Here is a 23,539-nt window from a genome sequence, read left to right on the forward strand (position 1 = left end):
AAGTTGAAAGGGAAAATTTAGATTTGGGTATTCTTACGCTACTACTCTGTCGGGCTCTTTGATTGTGCTCTTGCCTTTCCCAACAAACTGGTATTATATAGTAGGTTATTGTTGATTGTCGATTTGAATGATGGAGGCAAATATGAGCAATATGGTGTGTTTTAATGGTAGTAACTATCATACTTAGAAAGGCAAGATGAAAGATCTTCTCTTTGTCAAGAAAATGCATTTACCTGTGTTTGCGTCTACTAAACCTCAATCCATGACAGATGAGGATTGAGAATTTAAGCACTTACAGGTTTGTGGCTATATCAGACAATGGGTTAAAGATAATGTTAAAATCATATTGTGAATGAGACACATGCCAGAAGTTTGTGGGACAAGCTTGAGACACTTTATGCTTCGAAAACTGGCAATAACAAGTTATTCCTGCTTAAGCCATTGATGAATATCAGGTATAAGGAGAGCAGTCCTATTTCTGATCATATTAATGATTTTTCGGGTATTCTTGACCAGCTGTCTGAAATGGGTGTAAAGTTTGGTAAAGAAATTCAGGGACTTTGGCTTCTTAATACTCTACCTGACTCTTGGAAAACTCTTCGAGTTTCTTCGACTAATTCTGCTTCTAGTGGTATTGTGACTATGGAATATGTTAAGAGTGGTGTCTTGAATGAACAGATGAGAAGAAGATCTCAGGCCTTATTTTCTTCATCTTCACACTATGATGTTTTGGTTACTGAAGAAAGGGGATGAAACAAGTCTAGAGGTTCGAATGATAGAGATAAAAGTAGAAGCAAGTCGAGGTCCAAATTGAAGAATGTTACATGTGACTATTGCAACAAAAAAGGGAATATCATGAAATATTGTTACAAGCATAAAATGATATGAGATGGCAAAAGAACGAACGCGATAATGAAAATTGTGTTGCAGATGTTGCTAATGATGATCTTCTTATTACTTATGGTGAGAATTCCATTAATCTTATTTGTGATGAGTCTAGATGGTTTATGGATTCTGGTGCTACTTCTCATGTTATGCCAAAGAAGGAATTATTTTCTTTTTATACTCTAGGTAATTTTGGAATGTCAAGAATGGGCAATAATGATGAAATTAAAGTACTTGGCATTGGCCCTGTTTGTTTGGAAATTAACAATAGTTCCAAACTAGTTCTCAATAATGTCAAGCATGCTCTAGATGTTCACCTGAACTTGATTTCTGGAGGAAACCTTAATGATGAGGGTTATATTAACACCCTTGGTGCTGGCCAGCGGAAGCTTACTAGAGATTCGATGATTATGGCTCGAGGTGACAAACTGTCTAACTTGTACGTATTTCAGGGCTCTATTTCTAGAGGCATGATAAACTTGGTGAAGAACTTCTAGAGGCTTGATAAACTTGGTGGAGAATGATACTTCATTAGAGTTGTGGCATAGAAGGTCGAGTCATATAAGTGAGAAGGGATTGATAGTTTGGCTAAGAAAAATTTTCTTTCTGAAGTGAAACAAACAAAGTTGAAGAAGTGTGTTCATTGCTTAGCCGGTAAACAGAAAAAAGTATCTTTTCAGAGTCATCCGCCTTCAAGAAATCTCAATTTACGGGAGTTGGTGCATTCTGATTTGTGTAGTCTTTTTAAAGTAAGGTCTCATGGTGGTACACTTTACTTTGTGACTTTTATTAATGATTATTCTCGCAAACTCTGGGTATTTCCTTTGAAGTTCAAGGATCAAGTACTTGATGTGTTCAAGGATTTTTCAGGCCTTGGTTGAGAGACAGATAGAGAAGAAATTGAAATACATTCGCTCAAATAATGGTGGTAAGTATATTGGCCCTTTTGATAGATATTGCAGAGAGCAGGGTATTCGGCATTAGAAAACTCTTCCAAAAACTCCTCAATTGAATGGTTTAGCAGAGAGGATGAATAAAACTCTAGTTGAGAGGGTTAGATGTATGCTTTCAAATGCTAAGCTGCTAGATTTCTTTTAGGAAGAAGAACTTAATACTGTTGCTTATGTTATCAATTTATCTCCTACCGTTGCTTTGGATGGTGATGTCCCTGACAGAGTTTGATTTGGTAAGAATGTTTCTTATGATCATCTTAGAGTCTTTGGGTGTAAAGCTTTTATGCATATTCCTAAAGATGAGAGGTCAAAGTTGAATGTTAAAATTGGGCAGTGTATCTTCATTGGTTATAGTCAAGATGAATTTGGCTATTGTTTCTATGATCCAGTTGAGAAAAAACTTGTTAGAAGCCGTGATGTTATGTTCTTTGAAGATCAAATAATTGAAGATTTTGACAAAGCTGAGAAGGTTGATTCTTAGAGTAGTGAGAGTTTAGTTGATGTTGATCTTATTCCTTTGACTACTACTCCCGAAGAAAATCTTCATGATGATAAAAATTAAGTTGATAATGAAGATAATAATCATGTTCAGAATGACCAGCAAGATGTTGTTGATGCTCCAGTGCAAGTTGATATGGTTGACCAACAACCAGTTGTTGATGCTCCAGAGAGTTCTCTCAGATGATCTACTAGAGAAAGAATACCTTCATCTCATTATTCTCCCAGTGAGTATGTACTCTTGACTGGCGGGGGAGAACCTGAGAGTTTTGATGAGGCCATAGAAAATGAAGAAAAAGAAAAGTGGTTTGATGATATGGAAGATGATATTAAATCTTTGTATGATAATCATACTTTTGATTTGGTTAAGCTGCCTAAAGACAGAAAAGCTTTGAAAAAAAGGTGGGTTTTTCGGGTGAAGCATGAAGATGGTAACCCAATTCCACGGTACAAGGCTAGATTATTTGTGAAGGTATTTAACCAGAAAAATGGAGTTGATTTTGATGAGATATTCTCTCCAGTTGTGAAGATGTCATCCATTCGTGTGGTTCTAGGCTTAGCTGCAAGTCTATATTTAGAGGTTAAGCAAATGAATGTTAAAAATGTTTTTCTCCATGGTGACTTAGATGAAGAAATTTATATGAAGCAACCCGAAGGTTTTGAAGTCAAGGGAAAAGAGAATTATGTTTGCAAATTAAAGAAGAGCTTGTATAGTTTGAAACAAGCTCCTAGGCAGTGGTGCAAAAAGTTTGGTTCCTTTAAGAGTCAACAGGGCTTCAAGAAGACTACTTCAGACCATTGTGTTTTTGTGCAAAAATTCTCTGATAGTGACTTTATTATTGTGTTGCTTTATGTTGATGACACGCTTGTTGTTGGTCATAATGCTTGTAGGATTCAAAAGTTGAAGCAAGAGTTGAGTAAGTCTTTATCTATGAAAGACTTAGGACCAGCAAAACAGATTCGTGGCATGCAGATTGTCCATGACAGAAAGGCCAAGAAGTTGTGGTTATCACAAGAGAAGTACATTCAAAAATTACTTCGAAGGTTCAATATGGATAAGGGTAAGGTTGTTAATACACCTTTAGCTATTCACTTTAAATTGAGCACGAAACTGTGTCCTTCTAGTGATGATGAGAAGAAAGATATGAAGAAAGTGCCTTATGCTTCAGCCGTTGGTAGATTGATGTATGCAATGGTTTGTACAAGACTAGATATTGCTTATGTTGTTGGTGTTGTTAGCCGTTTTCTTTCTAATCTGGGAAGAGAACATTGGAATGTTGTGAAGTGGATTATGAGATATCTTTGTGGCACTTCTAGTCTGAGTTTGTGTTTTGGTAAAGGGAAGCCTATTCTTTGTGGTTATACTGATTCAGACATAACTGGTGATGTTGATACTCACAAGTCTACTTCAGGGTATTTGGTTACTTTTGCAGGGGGAGCTGTGTCTTGGAAATCCAGGTTGCAAAAATGTGTTGCTCTATCTACTACAAAAGCTGAGCTTATTGCTGCCGTTGAAGCTTGTAAAGAATTACTTTGGATGAAGAGATTCTTGGGGGAACTTGGTTGTGCTCAAGAGAGGTATGTGCTTCATTGCGACAGTCAAAATGTCATACATCTTGGTAAGAATTCAAAATTTTATGGTCGGTCTAAATACATTGATGTGAGATACCATTGGATTCGGGATGTGTTGGATTCTAAGTTGCTTGAACTTAAGAAGATCCATGTGGATGATAATGGTTCCGACATGATGACTAAATCTCTGCCAAGAGGAAAGTTTAAAGATTGTTGCATGATCATCAGGATGATGGTCTTCTCCACATAGTCGGGAAGGAGAGCATTGTTGGGTTATTGAGTCTTTGTCCCTTCCTATGTGGATAAATAAAGTACAATTTGGACCAACCTTACAAAAAAATAAGAGAAACCAAGATTTTCTGAATAGCAACTTGTCTTATTCCATAATACATAATGAAATACTTATAGTTATACAACTGTAGGTTAGAGTTCTATTCTAGGAAAGAATATATATTGTTATAACTACACAATCAGTAATAAAATCCTATTCTAGGAAAGAGAATATTCTGTCTATACAATTATACTATTGCCTAACATCCCCCCTTAAATTGATACCGGTGATCACACAGTAGCAATTTAGAGCTAAGATAGCTATGTCGTGCACGTGTCATAGCCTTTGTAAACAAATCGGCAAGTTGATCATGAGAAGAAATGTGTTGTAGAGTGATAAGATGCTCAGCAACTAGTTCACGAATGTAATGACAGTTTACCTCTATATGCTTTGTGTTTTCATATTGGATAGGATTTGTGGCTATTTTAATCGTACTAGTGTTATCAGCATGTAACACTGTAGGAGATATAATAGCAAACCAAGCTCAGATAATAGATGTCATAGCCAAACAATTTCCGAACTTGCTGCCGACATAGCCCAATACTCGACCTCCGTAGATGATTTAGACATACGAGATTGTTTCTTACATTTACAAGATATCAAGGATGTGCCTAGAAACATGCACCAACCGGTAACAGAATGATGAGAATCGGGACAACTAGCCCAGTCTGCATCAGTATATCCCTTAAGATTTATAGGAGAATCTGAACAGAAAAGAACACCTTGATTCATAGAACCATGGACATACCGAATGACACGAAGTAATTCAGTGCGATGTATACGGTAAGGATTAGCTACAAACTGACTTAGAACTTGTACCGCATATGAGATATCCGGCCTTTTCATAGTGAGATAAACTAATGATCCCACCAACTGCCGATACAATGTGGGATCACTGAATGGTTCGCCATCAGCCTCCTTATATTTCGTATTAATCTCCATTGGGGTGTATACAACCTTGTCATCAGTAAGACCAGCCGCAGCAACAAGATCACTAGCATACTTTTGTTGTGTAAGCATTATCCCAGTAGGCAAGTATAAAATCTCAAGCCTAAGAAAGTATGTCAATCGTCCCAAGTCCTTCATCTTAAATGAGGTATGCAAGAATTCTTTTAACTTAGTAATATTCTCTTGATCATTTTCGGTGATAATGATATCATCAACATAGATAAGAAGTATTGTGATACCTACCGGAGAAGTATGAAGAAACAAGGAATAATCTGAAGAACTTTAAGAGAAGCCTGCAGTTTGAATCGTGGATCAAAATTTGTCAAACCAAGCTCTGGGAGCCTGTTTTAAGCCATAAAGAGATTTTCGAAGACGACAAACTACATTTGGTCTTGGCAGAACACACCCAGGTGGTGGTTTCATAAACACAACTTCTTTCAGGTCACCGTGAAGAAACACATTTTTCACATCCAACTGATGTAAAGTCCAGCCTTTAATTGAAGTCAAGGCCAATAATGTCAGTACCGTTGTCATCTTAGCAACAGGTGCAAAAGTCTTCTCATAATCCACCCTATACTCCTGTTTGTACCCATGAGCAAGATCAAACTTTATAGCGATCAATTGTACTATCTGCCTTTATTTTAATAGAATACACCCACTTAATTCCAATGAGAACTCCATCCGTTGGCTTATCAACAAAGTCCCAAGTTGAATTTTTATTCAGTGCACAAAGCTCGTTCGACATTGCCTTTTTCCAGCAGGTTTGTGTAGAAGCCTGGGAGTAAGATGTAGGAATCTCAGCAGAATGTAGTGTGGAATGCAAGGCATAGGACTTACCAAATTTCCCTGGAGAGTAGCCAAGTCGTTCGGGAGCATGGTAATTTGTTCTACTAGATCAACGTGGAGGAGTAACTGGATGAGAGGATCCCTCTTCCGAAGATGAGAATGATGATGTAGAGTCAATACCAGAAAAAGATGAAGGTTGGAGAGCTTCATTACCATTGTTCACGGGTTTTTCTGGAGATTCAAGCGGAGGATCAGTACTTGAAGGAGATGAAGGCTGGAGATCACCATTATCATAGTCCACGGGTTATTCCGAAGACTCAACCTGAGGGTCAGTAGCTACCACATCGTCATCAAACTTGTACAGAAAAGAGAGAGATTCTGAAGCATATTTAGCATTGTGTTTGCAAAAAAAACTGATCCTCAAAGAAAATAACATGTCTAGATATTCGAAGCTGACAACGAGATGTATTATAACAGAGATACCCCTTTTGTGTGTCACTGTATCCCACAAAAATACATTGTACTGCCTTTGACGAAAGCTTATGTCGTTCATGTGCTGGAAGTTGTACAAAGCAAACACAACTAAAAACCCACAAGTGAGAATAATCAGGCTTACTACGAAATAATTTGAAATACAGTGTCTTATTTCGAATGACTGGGGAAGTTTGTCTATTGATCAAATATACAGAAGTATGTACTGCTTCGGGCCAAAAACTTTTTGGCATATTCGACGTACTCAACAAAGCCAATGTAGTTTCTAAAACATGTCAATTCTTCCTTTCTACGACCCCATTTTGTTCCCGAGCATGAGGACAAGTGCGTTGGGCAATAATTCCTTTGTTTTTGAAAAAATCAACAAGATTAGTCTTAGTGTACTTGCCTCTTGAATTAGAACGAAATACTTTTATAGTTTTATGAAATTGTGCACGAACATACTCAACAAAATTCATAATAAAAGTCGGAACCTCAGATTTATTTCTAATAAAAAACACCTAGGTGTATTCGGATACATGATCAATAAATAACACAAAGTACTTATATCACATCCTTGACAAAATAGGAGAAGGACCCCAAACATCACTATGCACTAAATCAAATGGATCTTCATAAGCAGATGAACTGGATGGAAAAAGGAGCTTATGACTTTTTAAATTGGAATAATTTGTACATGCCAAAAAGAGATTGAAATGGATAAGATGTGCTGCAGGAAGACATGATTTAAGCATGTTATGAAGCCGAGAAGAATGAGGATGACCGATCCTACTATGCCAAAGAGTGAGAAATTTATTTGAATGAGTAACATCCGCTGCAGAAACTGAAAGAAAACAATGATGCAAGTGACGGTGAACTGACTCTAGTGGGAATATTCTACCAAATCTACGCCCCGTGGCCATGGTCATCCCTGTTTTTAGATTCTGAACAACACAACCATTGGGTGAGAATTTTACAACACAATTTTAATCAACTAGTTGACCAACTGAAACCAAATTAACCTTCAAATTTGGAACATAAAGAACATTAGAAAGATTTCCAACAGAACCAATACCCGACACGGGTAATGTGTGCCCGTTTGCTGTATGAATAACATGTTTAGAAACACTACTAGACAATGATGAGAATTGGGACAAATCACCTTTCATATGATTGGAAGCCCCTGAATCTAGATGGCAAGTAGAATTAATTGAATTACTTGTACCTGAAGAGGATGCCGAGAGAGCACTTGAGATGGCTTCGGGAAGAGCAACTGCAATAGAATCTCAAATTAGTTTTTCAAGATCATGACCAGCAGAAAAGGAACCAGATGATGTAGTGACATTTGTCTGGTAAGCCTGGTGAGCAGTTCGTAAACGATTTGGGCGACGACGACAATCTGAAATATGATGGCCAGTAATTTTGCAATAAGCACAAATGTTTTTCTTCTTAGGAAAATTGGCTGCGATGTGACCAAAGTCTTCGCATTCATAGTATTGGACACTTCTCTTAGTATTTCCTGTTGAAGCAACAGTTGTTGATTTTCCTACAAGTAATGCAACAGAAGGAAATGGTTTAGACTCCATAGCAGCCTGAGTTCCAAGTTTTTTCTCTTCACGCAAGACGGCTGCCAACACAAGGTCAAGAGCAGGTATGACTTTCCTGTTCAACAAACAGCCACGAATCAACTCGAATTCAGGATGGAGTTTCATTAAGAATTGCACCACCCTTGTCTTCTTTCGTTCTTACAACACCTCCTTGAGCCCTGCCTTAGAAATATTTTGCCCAAAAATTTGATCTTGTTTCGACAAGAGCAACTGCAAGCTAGCATAAAAGAAGCGAACATTCTTGTCCCCCTGTGTGTATTCTGCAATGTTGCATTCTAATTCAAACTCTCGTGCAAGGTTGCTTTGTTGGTAGATTGTACAGAGGTGGGTCCACATCTCAGAAGTCAAATTGAAAGGTCTAAGACCCATAACAATATCAGTATGTATCGAATTTAACATCCAAGCGATTACCTTTGCATTATTCCATTTCCAAAGATCCAACTCTTTTGCATCTGTTGGTGGACGAGAAGATCCACATAACAACCCAAAAAGGCCCTTGCCTTGAACAAATATTCCAAAGTGGAATTCTCAAATAGCAAAATTGAAACCATCCAATTTTGTGGAGAGCAAATTGTGCGAAGAGGATTGTGAATCCATTGATCGATTAATTACAAAAGAGGGGAGAGGGGGGGACAGAGAGAACAAAAGGAACTTAAGAAGGTAGAAAAGTACCTGTGTAAAGAATACAGAAAACATGGAAAAAGAAAAAAAAATTAGATTGTGGCTCTTGATACCATGACAGAAAAATAAGAGAAACCAAGATTTTCTAAATAGCAACTTATCTTATTCCATAATACATAATGAAATACTTATAGCTATACAACTGTAGGTTAGAGTTTTATTCTAGGAAAGAATATATATTATTATAACTACACAATCAGTAATAAAATCCTATTCTAGGAAATAGAATATTATGTCTATACAATTATACTATTGCCTAACACAACCCACTTTTGCCCATAGGCCCATTACTATGGGGCATATATATAGATATTATATAGGTCTTATTCACCATCCACAAAGAGAGTTTCGTAGCCACAAAAGAGAGAAAGAGTGTAGATTTTTGCCCAAATTTTCAACCACAGCTGTCAACTTGAAATTGTGATTTCCGCTTCGTTTCTTGTCCGATTGAGATGATTTTTAGATTGCTTGTTTCTCTCTATTCGCAACAAATTTTTGTTCATGGAAAATAAATTTTAACCACAAACAAAAATATGAAGAAACAAGAATTTTTTTTATTGATAAAAAATTGTGGTTACAAATCTGCTTGATTCTTCTCTCTTGATTTTCTTCGTAATTTGAGGGCCGTTAGTGGCTTATTCTCGAACATAGGATGATATTTTTATGAATATCCCATAATTTTATGGGATATTGGAGATCTCGATCTTTTTACGAATACCCATCAGCTTATGGGATATTCAAGATGCCTCGATTTTCTCTGTAATTCGAGGGCCGTTAGTGGCATATTTCTCGAACGTAGGAACATTTGGATTTGATCTCCATGAAAGGAGAGTTTATCTTCTTGATGTATTTGATTATCAAGAAGTGAGGGTTTTGATCTTTATTTGATTATCAAGAAGAGAGGGTTGTGATCTTTATGAATATCCCATGAATTTATTGGGACTTTTCAGATCTTTGATCTCTTTGTGAATATCCCGTGAATTTGTGAGATACTGGAGATGCCTCTTTAAAGGGATATTTTCCCCCTTTATATAGGCATAATTTAGGGTTTATGTTGAGTAGCCATCAAGCTAGATTTAGGGTAAATTATCCCCAAGAACTCTAACTAAAATTGAACTTTTTTTGTAGAGTCCACAAAATTTCAATGTCTACAAATACCCCCTGCTTCAAGGCTTGTCGGAGTGTAGACTTGATGAAACTCAAAGACGAGTCTTGAAGTACCGCTTCTATCTTTACGATCCTGCGGCTACAGATTTGCATATTTGATTTATGAGAGAAGAGATGAAGGGCAAATTTGGTCCCACTGGGCGTGCCAATTTGTTTCCAACATAATTTAATTCGTGGAAAATAAACTTTAACCATAAATAAAAATTATGAAGAAACAACAATTTTTATTAATAAACAATGGGGGTACAAATATATTCCTCCCTTGATTCTTCTCTCATGATTTTCTCCATAATTCGAGGGTTGTCAGTGACATATTTTTCGAACATAGATTTGATATGAATGAGGGCCGTTAGTGGCGTATTTCTCGAACGTAGAAGTATTTGGATTTGATCTCCATTAAAGGAGGTTTTGTGGATCTTCTTGATATATTTGATTATCGAGAAGAAAGGGTTTCGATCTATAAATATCCCATGAATTTATTGGGACTTTGAAGATCGTTGATCTCTTTGTGAATATCCCGTGAATTTGTGGGATACTGGAGATCCCGATCTTTTTACGAATACCCATCAGTTTATGGGATATTCAAGATCCCGATCTTTTTACGAATATCCATCAGCTTATGGGATATTCAAAATGTCTGTTTCAGGGAACATGTTACCCTTTAAATAGGCGAGATTTAGGGTAAAGTAGAATTAGGATTCTTATTGAAGAGTCCACAAATTTTAGATGTCTACACTCTCATCTCAATCTTTGATTAGGAACTGACGGGGTTGGATTTGGTGATCTGTAGCTCCTGTTTTTCATTCCCGAATAGAATCTGCATTTTGGGGTTTTTGCTTCTTTTTATTCCCTTGTTTTGGTGCTATTTTATTGTGTTGTTGCTCGTTGTTTGGCACTTGTTTGGTGGCCATTTTGGAGAACAATATTATAACTCTTTGGTAATTATAGTGGAGATTTTGGTCCCGTGATTTTTTACTCTTCACACTGAAGGATTTTTCATATAAATTTGGTGTCTCTTGTTCTTGGTTTTATTCTTGTCTTATCATATTTGTGTGGTTATTTATTTGCTGCCATATTATTTTTTTGCTTGGATTTGCTTGTCTCCTCTTGGTTCAAGTTGAAAGGGAAAGTTTAGATTTGAGTATTCTTCCATTGCTACCCTGTCGGAATCTTTGATTGTGCCCTTGCCTTTCCTAACAATACCTACAAACTCCTTTAAACTTGACATATTTTATTCATACAACCCCTAAACTATTAGCAATCTTAATTATCTTCTTACTACGCCTTTGTATCCCTAAATTTAAAATCCTAGATCCTCCAATTAATATATGAAAAAATTACATATATACACAAGGTAACTATTACGTATTACATAAAATCCCTTATTTGAAAAGTAATTACAAAATTCCATTTTAATTACATAGAATCCCTTTCTTTTAGACTTTCTGTCTATTCTGCCTCATACATCCCAAAACATCCGTTTTTGCTCTATTTTTAGTTTGAGTTTTGCTCTATTATTGCACTCCTTATTTTCTGCCTAATTTCGAGCTACGTGATTTGGGGGGTTTCAAATTTGTTCAAATAAGGTTTATTATTTCAAATTATTATAGAAATAATTTATTCCAGAATAAATTTCCATAATAATTAGTTGGTCTATTATTTCAAATTATTATGAAAATAATTTATTTCATAATAAATTTTCATGAAATCAAATAATGCATTTTAGTTTAAGTCGTTCAAATTTGTTCTATATTATAGAAGAGAGATCTATTATTTCTTATATACCATAATTTGAACTATAATATGCATTACGAATTATTATGGAAATAAAATCATATCCAATTATTTCTATAGTTAACGACTTTTGACACTTTTGAACAACAATTAGTATTTGATCAAACTTTTAAAAATATTTTAAAGTATATTTTGATGAAAAAAATGCTTTTCAAATAAGTGCTTTTAAGGAGAAATTACATTTTTAGAGTATGAAAAATTATTTTTTATACTTCCTATGCATTTATTTTCTTACAAAGCTTGGCCAAATATTTATTTTTAAAAAATAGCACTTTTGAAATAAAAATTAAGCATCCACTTACTATCACTTTTATTTGCTTCAAAAAATATTTCCTATCTAATATTATCTATAATCTATATCTATAATCTATAATCTATAATCTATATCTATATCTATATCTATATCTATATCTATAATCTATATCTATAATATGTTAAAAGTGTGAAGACCCCTAAAAAGGTGATTTGAACTTTTTGCCCTTCATTAAAAGTCTTTGCTTTAGACAAAATCGTCTTTTCACTTTTTTTCATCCAATTTTATATAATTATTTTTATAATATTGACTAAACTCCTAAAATATATAGGAAGAAGAATCAATTAATATTTTTCTATTATAAAATGACTTCTAAAATATAAGAACTAAAAAGGAACTCAATTAGAAAAAATTTCATATTATAAGAGACTCCTAAAAATGAAGATCTCGAAAAGAACTCAATTAAAAAAAATTCTAAAATACAACAACAACAACAAACCCAGTGTATTCCCACCCAGTGGGGTCTGGGGGGGGTAAGATGTACGCAGTCCATACCTCTACCTCTGAAGAAGTAGAAAGGTTGTTTCCGATAGACCCCCGGCACAAGGCACGAGATACCACACAAACACATAGTAAAGCACAGCACCAGATTACATAACATAAATACGACACTCATAAGTAATATAAAACAGAGGAAAGCACACAGATTCGTAATAAAACATGGAACACGGACTCATAACAGGAATAAAACCCCCACCAAGTACTTCCCTACACTAGCGACTCAAACTGGCCCCAGTCCTCTGCCCTAATTCGCGTCCTCCAGACCTTCCTATCTAGGGTCATGTCCTCGGTGAGCTGTAACTGCTCCATGTCCCGCCTAATCACCTCACCCCAGTACTTCTTCGGCCTACCCCTACCCCGCCTAAAACCATCCAACGCTAGCCTCTCACACCTACGGACCGGGGCATCCATGCCCCTCCTCTTCACGTGTCTGAACCATCTCAATCGGGCTTCCCGCATCTTGCACTCCACTGGAGTCACACCAACCTTCTCCCGGATAGTCTCATTCTGAACTCTATCCCCTCTAGTCAGCCCACACATCCAGCGCAACATCCGCATTTCTGCCACCCTCATTTTTTGGATGTGGGAGTTCTTAACTGGCCAACACTCCCCTCCATACAACATGGCCGGACGGACTACCGCCCTGTAGAATTTGCCTTTAAGCTTGGGCGGCACCTTCTTATCACACAGCACCCCCGACGCGAGCTTCCACTTCATCCATCCCGCCCCAATACGGTGCGAGATATCCTCGTCAATCTCACCGTTACTCTGGATCACGGACCCGAGATACTTGAAACTCTCCCTCTTACATACCTCCTGTGATTCCAGCTTCACTACTACCTCATTCTCCCGCCTCACGTCATTAAACTTGCATTCCACATACTCTGTCTTGCTTCTGCTCACCCTGAACCCTTTAGACTCAAGGGTTTGCCTCCACACCTCTAATTTGTCACACACACCCCCTCGAGTCTCATCTATCAGAACTACATCGTCTGTAAAAAGCATACACCACGGCACCTCCCCTTGAATACGCCGCGTCAACACATCCATCACCAACGCAAACAAAAAGGGACTAAGAGTAGATCCCTGATGCAACCCTGTCAGGACAGTGAAATGCTCTGAGTCTCCTCCCGCCGTCCTCACCTTAGTTTTCGCTCCATCATACATATCCTTAATTGCTCTGATATATGCCAACGGTACTCCACTCACCTCCAAGAATCTCCAAAGCACCTCCCTGGGGACTTTGTCGTAGGCCTTCTCCAGGTCGATAAACACCATGTGCAGGTCCTTCTTCCCTTCCCTATACTGTTCCACCAACCTCCGTACCAGGTGAATTGCCTCCGTCGTCGAGCGGCCAGGCATAAATCCAAACTGGTTTTCTGAAATAGACACTATCCTTCTCAGCCTCACCTCGACCACTCTCTCCCAGATCTTTATAGAGTGACTCAATAACTTAATCCCCCTATAGTTATTGCAACTCTGGATGTCCCCCTTATTCTTATAGAGAGGGATCATGGTACTCCACCTCCAAGCCTCGGGCATCTTTGCCGTCTTAAAGATTTTATTAAACAATCCAGTCAACCACCTTACGCCAGCCTCTCCAACGAACTTCCAAAACTCCACCGGTATCTCATCCGGCTCCGTCGCCCTACCCCTTTGCATTCTGCGAACAGTCTGTCTAACCTCTTCTACCTTAAAACGTCTACAATAGCTAAAATCCCGACACTCCTCTGAGTGCTCCAGTTCCCCTAACACAATAACTCTATCCCCTTCGTCATTCAAGAACCTATGAAAGTACGACTGCCATCTATTCTTAATGTGGTCGTCCTCCACCAACACTCTACCGTCCTCCCCCTTAATGCACCTCACCTGATCGAGGTCACGACCCTTCCTCTCCCTAGCCTTAGCGAGTCTAAACAACTTTTTCTCCCCTCCTTTCCCCTGTAACCCTGCATACAAGCTCTCAAAGGCGGCCGTCTTAGCTGCCGTGACTGCTGACTTAGCCTCCTTCCTCGCTAGCTTGTACTCTTTCCTGTTTACCCGCTTCTCCTCTTCGTCCTTACTCTCCACCAACTTGGTATACGCCCCTTTTTTGGTCCCCACTTTCTTCTCCACCTCTTCATTCCACCACCAATCCCCCTGATGGTGCCCGGCCCGGCCCCTAGAAACACCCAACACCTCACTTGCATTCTCCCTGATGCACCTAGCCGCCCTATCCCACATACTATCTACGTCTCCCCTACACTCCCACACCCCCATTCCCGCCAACTTCTCCCCTATCTCCCACGTATTCACTGGCGTCAGGCCTCCCCACTTAATTCTAGGTCTACACTCCCTACTCCTCTTCTTTCTATTCTTCTTTATACCCAAATCCATAACCAAGATCCTATGCTGGGTCGAAAGATTCTCACTCGGGATGACCTTACAGTCCTTACACAATGCCCTATCCCCTTTCCTAAGCAACAAAAAGTCAATCTGGGTCCTGGCTATCGCGCTTCAAAAGGTGATCAGGTGCTCGTCCTTCTTCGGGAAGCCCGAGTTCACCACCACCAGCCCAAAGGACCTCGCAAACTCCAATAGGGTAGCCCCCTCTTCATTTTTCTCCCCAAAACCAAAACCACCATGCACATCACCAAAGCCTCCCGGTAGCGCCCCGATGTGCCCGTTGAAATCTCCTGCTACAATAATCTTCTCCGAGCTAGGCACGCCTCTCACTACCTCTTCCAAAGCCTCCCAAAACCGCATCTTCTCCTCCCCCTCCGATCCCACTTGCGGCGCATAGGCACTACACACATTCAGGGTAAACCCCCGAATGACCAACTTAATAGTCATCAACCTATCGTTGATCCTCTTCACCTCTACTACCTAACCTCTAAGCTCTTCATCTACTAAGATGCCAACTCCATTCCTACGCCTTTCGCTCCCAGAGTACCACAGCTTGTAACCATCCACATTTCTAGCCTTAGACCCTACCCACTTGGTCTCTTGAACACACGCAATGTTGATCCTCCTCTTCCTAAGAGTCTTCACAAGCTCTATGGACTTACCCTGAAGGGTCCCTATATTCCAAGACCCAACCCTCAGCCTACCGTCACTATCCACACGCCCTCCACTACCCCCCCGCGGCCAAACCTTGGCCTCCCTCCCACTCCCGCCTTTTTCTCATCCCCCGCCCCCACCACGGCCCCACGCCCCAACCCCCTCGGACATGACCCTATCCACCCATTACCGCCCACAGCCACAACTACACGAAAGTATAAGAGAATATAAAGATAATATAAAGATATAAAGATATAAACGATGGTAATAGCAAAGCAGCAGCAAGTAATACAAGGCTCACACAAATTCAAAGAAATACTCCAGAAACAAAACTATACTCAATTAGGGGCAAACACCACTGGACTCAACACCCACAGTCCCAAATACAGATTCCCGAGCCGATAACCCAACCCAACGCAGTGCAAGAAACGACCACAGCAACAGCAACAACAGACAACAGACAATATCCACAAATCTCACGCAAGTCAAGGTACAGGGCTACTACTAGCATAATACGAAGAATGAAAGAATGCAGAATAAAGAATGAAATAACAAAGGTTAGAAGTCACCGGATTACGCTTGTAGACCAAGCCGGCAACCAAGCCCAGCGTCGACCTGCTGCCGGGGGATTCCGCTGCTGAGATGGAGCTGCGGCTACTGGTGACCGAGCGGCGAGTGCAGACGGAGCTGCGGCTGAAGACCGAGCTTCGGCTGTTGGGCTGTTGTACCGGCGCCGGAGGGGGAGGGGGAGGGGGGGGGGGGGGGGGGGGGGGGGGGGACGGCTTAGAACCGAAGGTCGGCGACGGTAATCGGAGGTCGGGGCCGGAGGTCGGGTCGGGTCGGCGACGGCGACGAGACCGGGGACCGGGGCGAGAGAGAGTGAGAGGGTAGGGAGAGAGAGAGAGAGTCGTTCAAACGGCGACGGCGGTCGACGCCGGGGACCGGTGGTCGGGGCCGGAGGTCTGGTCGGGTCGGCGCCGAAGGACGTGGACCGGGGCGAGGCGAGAGAGAGAAAGAGGGGGGTAGGTAGAGAGAGAGAGAGAGCCGTTAGAGAGAGGTTGTTTCCAGATACTTACATTCACTAAACAGATAATGCAACCAAAAAAAAAAAAAAAAATTCTAAAATAGAAGAACTAAAAAAATATAATTTTTTATGCTATCAATATTATTTTTGGTGTGTCTTATTTTTTTTAGTTTAAAATTGACTTTGATAAACTTTAAAAAGAAAAAAATTCGTAGGCTCCTTGCCTTTCTGGGAAAAAGATTTGCTATAATTATAATTTTTAGTAGTTTTTATTTTTTGAATTATTTATTTATTTATTTATATCTATAATTTATTTTCATTTATACTTTATATTTGTATTTATAATATATTAAAAGTGAGAAGAAAAATGATTTGAATTTTTCGCCCTTCATTAAAAGTCTATGTAATAGACAAAATTATCTTTTTACTTTTTTACTTTGATTATTATATTATTATATTTTTATAATATTGAATATTGAAAAAAAAAATAGTGAAGAAGTTTATTAGGTTTAAAATTTGCTGAATATTTTTATTTTTATGGGAAAGGTTTGTTTTCTTGTACGCGTGTTCCCACATTTATGGAAAATATTGGTTCTCAAATGCAGGAAAACGTCTAAATTTTCTTAAACTATAGGAAAGGTTAGTTTTTTAAGGTAGGAAAATTATTTTTATGAAAAATAACTATTAATATATATATATATATACTCTTAAAATATTAATTAGTGTCCTTTTTGATTTATGAATCATCTACTTCTATATAAAAAGTCTTTTAATTTTAGATTTTTATTTTGTCGCGGTTTTCACAATAATATTTATAGTTAAAGAGATAAAATTTATTTCTGATTTGCGGTAAGATTTTTGAAATTTTAGAATATTCCTGAAGTTTTCAATGATAAATTCTTGATAGACAATTGTTATAGTATCTATGATTAAAGAGATAAATTTGCTTGTGAGTTGAGGTAAGTTTTCTCAAATTTTAGTATAAACTTGTAGTTTACAATCATAAATTATCATCTATTTTTTTATAGACAATTACATGTTCAAATATTTCAGATACATATTAGTTTATATAATTTAAATAGATATAAAAATTTTAACGTGGATAACTATATTTATTTGCATCGAGACATACGTGCAAAGTATGTACACTTGACTAGTTATCTTAAATAGAAGAAAGAATATTTTTCTTCCTGTCGCCAATACCCAATACATAATTAATATGAAATTATAAGTGAGCAAGAACAAATTACACCATGGAGAATTTCACTAAAAATATGTATTGTTCATGCCATGTAAATTTTCAGATTATACAAAAAAAATAAATTATAATGATTGAATAAGAAACATTTACCTATTTATATCTTCAGCTATATATTAGAAAAATTGATATTAAAAACATATAACTTCATTATTCATTATAAGGAAGAATTTTCATTGAAACTCACACGGAAAAAAAAAATCTTTCTCTTGTGTCTTTGTCAGTTTCCTCTTTTGCTTATTCTTTCTTATTTATTTTCAATAATAATCTAATCATTTAAAAGTCAATAGTGCAATGTCAAAAAATTTAGTTGATTTCAAATTACCATATAACTTAAAATTCCTTAATTATTAATTTTCTTAATATTTCTTGCCATATAATTTCTGTTACCATATGTTTTACAAATTCTTTAATTCTAAACATTAGTTATAGTTGCATCTAGCTACCGTAACGCTCTCAATATCATTAGGATCCTTAATTTTCATAAAGGTAAGCATCAATTTATGTGCTTTGTATTTGTTATTATTGAATTGGTTGCTAAATAATTCGTCGATGTAGATAGTTTTAAGTATTTCGGTAAATGGGAAATGGAGAGATTAATGAGGATGTCTTTTACCGTATTGTAGCAGAATGGATGAAGTGGAGTATCGCCTCAGGAGTTTTGTGTGATAAGAAGGTGTCTCTCAAGCTTAAAGGCAAATTCTATAGAGTTGCAGTACGTCCGACCATGTTGTATGGAGTGGAGTGCTGACCAGTCAAGAACTCTTACATCAAAAGTTGAAGGTGGCGGAAATAAGGATGTTGCATTGGATGTGTGGACTTACTAGAGGTAACAGTTCGTAGGTGTGAGAGGTTGACCTTCTATGGTTTCAGGCGGGGTAGGGGTAGGCCGAACAAATACTGGAGAGAGGTGATTAGACGTGACATGGAGCAATTACAGCTTATTGAGGACATGACCATATATTAGGAAGGTATGGAGGACACATATTAGGATAGAGGGCAAGTGCTTGTGGATGATTCGTAGTCAGTAGTTAGGAGTGCTTTGGTGTAGCTTGACTAGTAGTCAGGAGGATTGGTTTGTTAGTGTATAATATTTCTTTGTGGATATTGTATCTCTGTTATTTCATCTTGTTTTATGTTTTATGATGACTTTGTTTACTGTTATTTCGTCCTGATGAGCCGGAGGTCTATCGGAAACAACCTTTCTACTTCTTCGGAGGTAATGGTATGAACTGCATAGTATTTTACCCTCCCCAGACCCCACTATTGGATTAATTTTAGTGTCACATCAACTGTGGGGAAGGGAAATTAGACTTCTTGTATGGGCTTGAGCAATACTCGCTTCTTGAATTGAGTTAGATACAATTCCTAGCAGTGGCAGAGCTACCTTTGCTCCAGGGGTTCATTCGAACCCCCTTCGATGGAAAATTGTACTGTTTTTATAATATTTTTACATGATTAAAATATTTTTTATGCATATATAGTAGATGTTGAACACCTTTTGATTAGTTCATACATTTTCTTCTGAACACCCTCAATGAAAATCCTGGCTTCGCCATTGACTCACAGGTCCATTTCTTATCAAGGGGAAAGTCATCGAGCTAAAAGGATTTACAAGATAAATTTTATGTGGGTGTTAGTGTATCGTAGTACTATGTGGGTGCCTTTTTCTGTTATTTTATTTTGTTTCATGTTTTAGTACGATCTTATTTACTGTCTCTTTGTCTTATGCCAGGAGTCTATTGGAAACAACCTCTCTACTTCTTCGGAGGTAAGTGGTATGGACTGCAAACATTTTACCCTCCCCAAACCCAACTAGGTGGAAATTTACTCGGTATATTGTTGGTTTCGTTGGTTTTGGAGTAGTATTTTTGCAGCTAACTTGTATCATGGTGAAAAGTTCAGTTGGTTTCGTTGGTTTTGGAGTAGTATTTTTGCAGCTAACTTGTATCATGGTGAAAAGTTCAGTGATCATGAGATGAAAATTCAAACACTTGTTATTGACAACGGAACTGAAATGACCAAGGTTAGCTAGATATGGATTAACTCGTTTTAATTTCAGCTACATTTTTTTGTGTTAACTGCGTCGTTTGTTTCTTTAGGTTGGCTTTTCTGGGGATGATTCTCCAATGGGTGTTTTCCCAAGTATAGTTGGTCGTCCTCGCCATACTGGTGTCATGGCTGGAATGGGACATAGAGATGCCTATGTTGGCTATGAAGCTCAATGTAGAAGAAGTATTTTGACTCTGAAATATCCCGTTGAGCATGGGTTAGTAACAAACTGTGATGATATGGAGAAACTGTGGCATCACGCATTTTACAATGAACTTTGTGTCGCTCCCGAGGAGCATCCTGTTCTTCTGACTGAGGCACCGTTTAACTCCAGGGCTTATCGAGAGAAAAGGACTCAAAATCATATTTGAGACGTTCAATATTCCAGCGATGTATGTTGCAAACTAGGCTGTCCTTTCCGTTTTTGCTAATGGTCGTACAACTGGTAAGAAGCATCAGCTAATATCGGTTTGATGTTGTTTTTTCAACAAGGTATTGTGCTTGATTCCGGTCACAATGTGACCCACGCTGTCCCCATCTATGAGGGATATGTACTTCCCCATGCCATCTCACAGTTAGCTCTTGGTGGTCGTGATCTTACAGAACATTTACTAACATCTCTCAGTTATGTACTTAAAAGGTACGACAGAGAGTGATGATTAGTGATATGAAGGAGACAATAACTTATATCACACTGGATTTTGAGCATGAGATTGACAAGGCAAAAAATTGCTCGAAATCAGTTGAGAAAGATTTTGAGCTTCCGGATGGACAAGTCATCAATATTGGTACCGAGAGATTCCATTGCCCTGAACTCCTCTTCCAACCATCATTACTTGGAATGGAAGAGACAGGAATTCACGAAAAAGCCTACAACTCAGTTATGAGATGCGATGATGATATTAGGAAAGATTTATTTGCAAACATTGTGCTTAGTGGTGGCTCGACTATGTTCCCCGGCATAGCCAAACGTATGAGCAAGGAAATCACCGCTCTTGCTCCAAGTAGCACGAAGATCAAGGTTATCGCACCACCTGAGAGGAAGTACAGCACCTGGATAGGAGGATCAATTTTCGCTTCCCTCGCTACTTTCCAAAAAGTTAGTAGTTTCTTTCCCCTACTTCACCAATCAGTCATTCAATTAACTATGTCCCTCTGCCAACTTCTACTAATTGGTTTGCAGATGTGGATCGCGAGGGACGAGTCTGATGAATACGGTCCAGCGATTATAAACCGGAAGTGCATCTAAGAGTGGTTTCGTATGGGCAAAAGCCTATGTCGTTTGAATGTGACTCCTTGATTGGGATCAATCCCCTTTATCTTCAAAGAACAGAATGCATTGATCACTAGCAACAAAGTTATTGTAGAAATGGCTAGCGAAGCACAATTCTTTTTAGAAGCTAGTAAAAATTCATACAAGTGATTTTTGAAGTTGTAGCTAGATGTATCTGGAGGGTTTCTAGTTTGTATCTAGGATCGAGATCTGAATTTACGGTAGTGATGATACAAGTGTATCTCAAATAATATAAGTGATACGCTGATATACTGACACATAGATACAGAGTGAACTAATGTATCATTGATACATGATCAAATTATTATATCACTGACATAACGTGAATTCCAGAAAATTCTATCACAAACATATAGTGAGAATTTAAAAACTGCTCCTACGTTTTTGTAATTAGCCAAACTATTGCTATGTTTGATAATTATGAGGCATCGAAGCTTACCAAAAACCTAACAGAGTCGTACCTGCTGAAAATATATATTGAGCATGGATTAAAGAGTGCGATGAGGATAGTAAAAGGACAACCCAGTATACTGAAGCTCCCGCTATGCGCGATGAGAATAGTGCGAATACAAAATGAATAGTGGTGATTTGGAGGTTTCATGGTTCTTAAACAGTAAAGGAACCAAGTAAGATGATGATACAAGTCAAAAAAGTGGTGCTATTTAAATTTAGTTTTTTGTATTCATGACTTGATGGTATGATTGGATATGAGTACAACACTGTAAATTATGTCAATATAAGAAGTATTCTGACACTGATTTAGTAATTAGCATTGTATATGAACTAATATCTTGAAATTAGGGTGTTGGACTTATTAATAATCGACATATGGATTAATCGAGCAGTGGTTAGATCGGCTATGTTGTATGGAGCGAATGATGACCAATCAATAATTTCACATACAGAGAATGAAAGTTGCGGAAATGAGGATGTTAAGATGGATGTATGGGCGTACAAGGAGAGATCATATTAGAAATGAAGATATTTGGGACAAGGTAGGAGTAGCCTCGATAGAAGAAAAGATGCGAGAAACGAGGCAGAGGTGCGAGAGGTTGACTATAGAAGGTTTCAGTTGAGGTGGGTTTAGGCATAAGAAGTACAAATGAGAGGTGATTAGACAGGATAGGACATGACACAAATTATCGAGGACATGACCTTAGATAAGAGGTTATCAAGGACATGAATTTGGGTAGAAAGTTAGTTAGATAGTTAAGCGCTATGTTGCTCGGACACTTCAGAAATATCAGCGGGTGTGTGTCGAATTCTTCAAAAGTAGTGTATTTTTGGAGAATCCAACACAAATGCGACACTGAAAGTGAAGAATCCGCGCAACTTAGATTAAGCGTGAAACTCGGGTTTAATGGAACTCGTGAAGGAGGAAGGGGCGTTAATATCAATGTGGGTAACACTAAGAGCAAAGACAAAAGGAAAAAACAACTATTCATTTAGGGCTGGTTTGGTAAGGAATACGGGATAGCTAATTTTAGAATTAATTTCATGAAGAATTTATTTCATATTTGTTTAAATAAAATATAGGAATAACTCATTTCAAAATTAGTTATTTTAGGATTATAATATTATTTTTATTTCATCTTAAGGATGAGAAAACTAATCTCCGAATAGCCAATGTAAGACTGATTAATTTTGGGATGTCTTATTTTGTAGGTATCGTTTGATTGGGCTACAAGTTAACTAGGATTAATTATCTCGAAATTAACTATTTCAAAATTTATCTGGCATTAATAGAATCGAAGAGTCAACTAATTTTTTTTGTCTTTTATATATACTAAGTTGTTAGTTATTGTGATTTATAATATTTTTACATAATTTTCAAATAATATATGTTACTTCAATATTAACCTTAGTATTTTCATATTTTGCATTTGTTTTTTCACTATAGTTACATCTTTTGATCAACTTTCAAAGTTTCAAAAGTAAATTAAGTCATTTTTTTCTATTAAAACTCAGTTATAAATTCAAGAGAACTGATGCAGTAAAAGATTATTCGAGCAAGCGACTCAAAATGAAAGACACTACAAATTGCTCTTCACCAACACAAGACACTGCATATAAAATAATTAAGAATTCTAATTCCTGCTTTGTATTCAAAAAAAATAAAACTTAACCTTTTCCATAATAATAACTAGTTTGTTGGGATTTCCTCCAGAATTTTATTCTTCTTGTTAGGTCAGCATCCTCCAGATTGTTGGACAACGAAATTTATCTGATTTAGCATATGCTTGTAAGCTTCACATGTTATTCCACAATGCCAAGCAGCTCTGCATCTCACACAAAAAATTCTCCAACAATTGGGGCATGCCCTAATCAAATATCCCTTTCCATCATCAACCAAATTTCCTGTGCA

The 23,539-nt window shown here is 37.7% G+C and overlaps 1 protein-coding gene and 1 pseudogene across 1 annotated transcript; both read left to right on the forward strand.

Moving 5' to 3' along the window:
- The first annotated feature begins 19,845 nt into the window (after window positions 1–19,845).
- LOC107873629 (actin-like) lies at window positions 19,846–20,322 on the forward strand. The gene is made up of 2 exons (XM_047413439.1): window positions 19,846–19,854; window positions 19,931–20,322. Exons 1-2 carry the CDS (start codon window positions 19,846–19,848, stop codon window positions 20,249–20,251), a joined length of 330 nt encoding a protein of 109 aa, XP_047269395.1. The 3' UTR covers window positions 20,252–20,322.
- On the forward strand, window positions 20,272–21,377 carry LOC124885265 (annotated as a pseudogene).
- The last annotated feature ends 2,162 nt before the right edge of the window (window positions 21,378–23,539 follow it).

This window comes from Capsicum annuum, chromosome 6, assembly GCF_002878395.1.
Source record: "Capsicum annuum cultivar UCD-10X-F1 chromosome 6, UCD10Xv1.1, whole genome shotgun sequence".
NCBI lineage: Eukaryota > Viridiplantae > Streptophyta > Magnoliopsida > Solanales > Solanaceae > Capsicum > Capsicum annuum.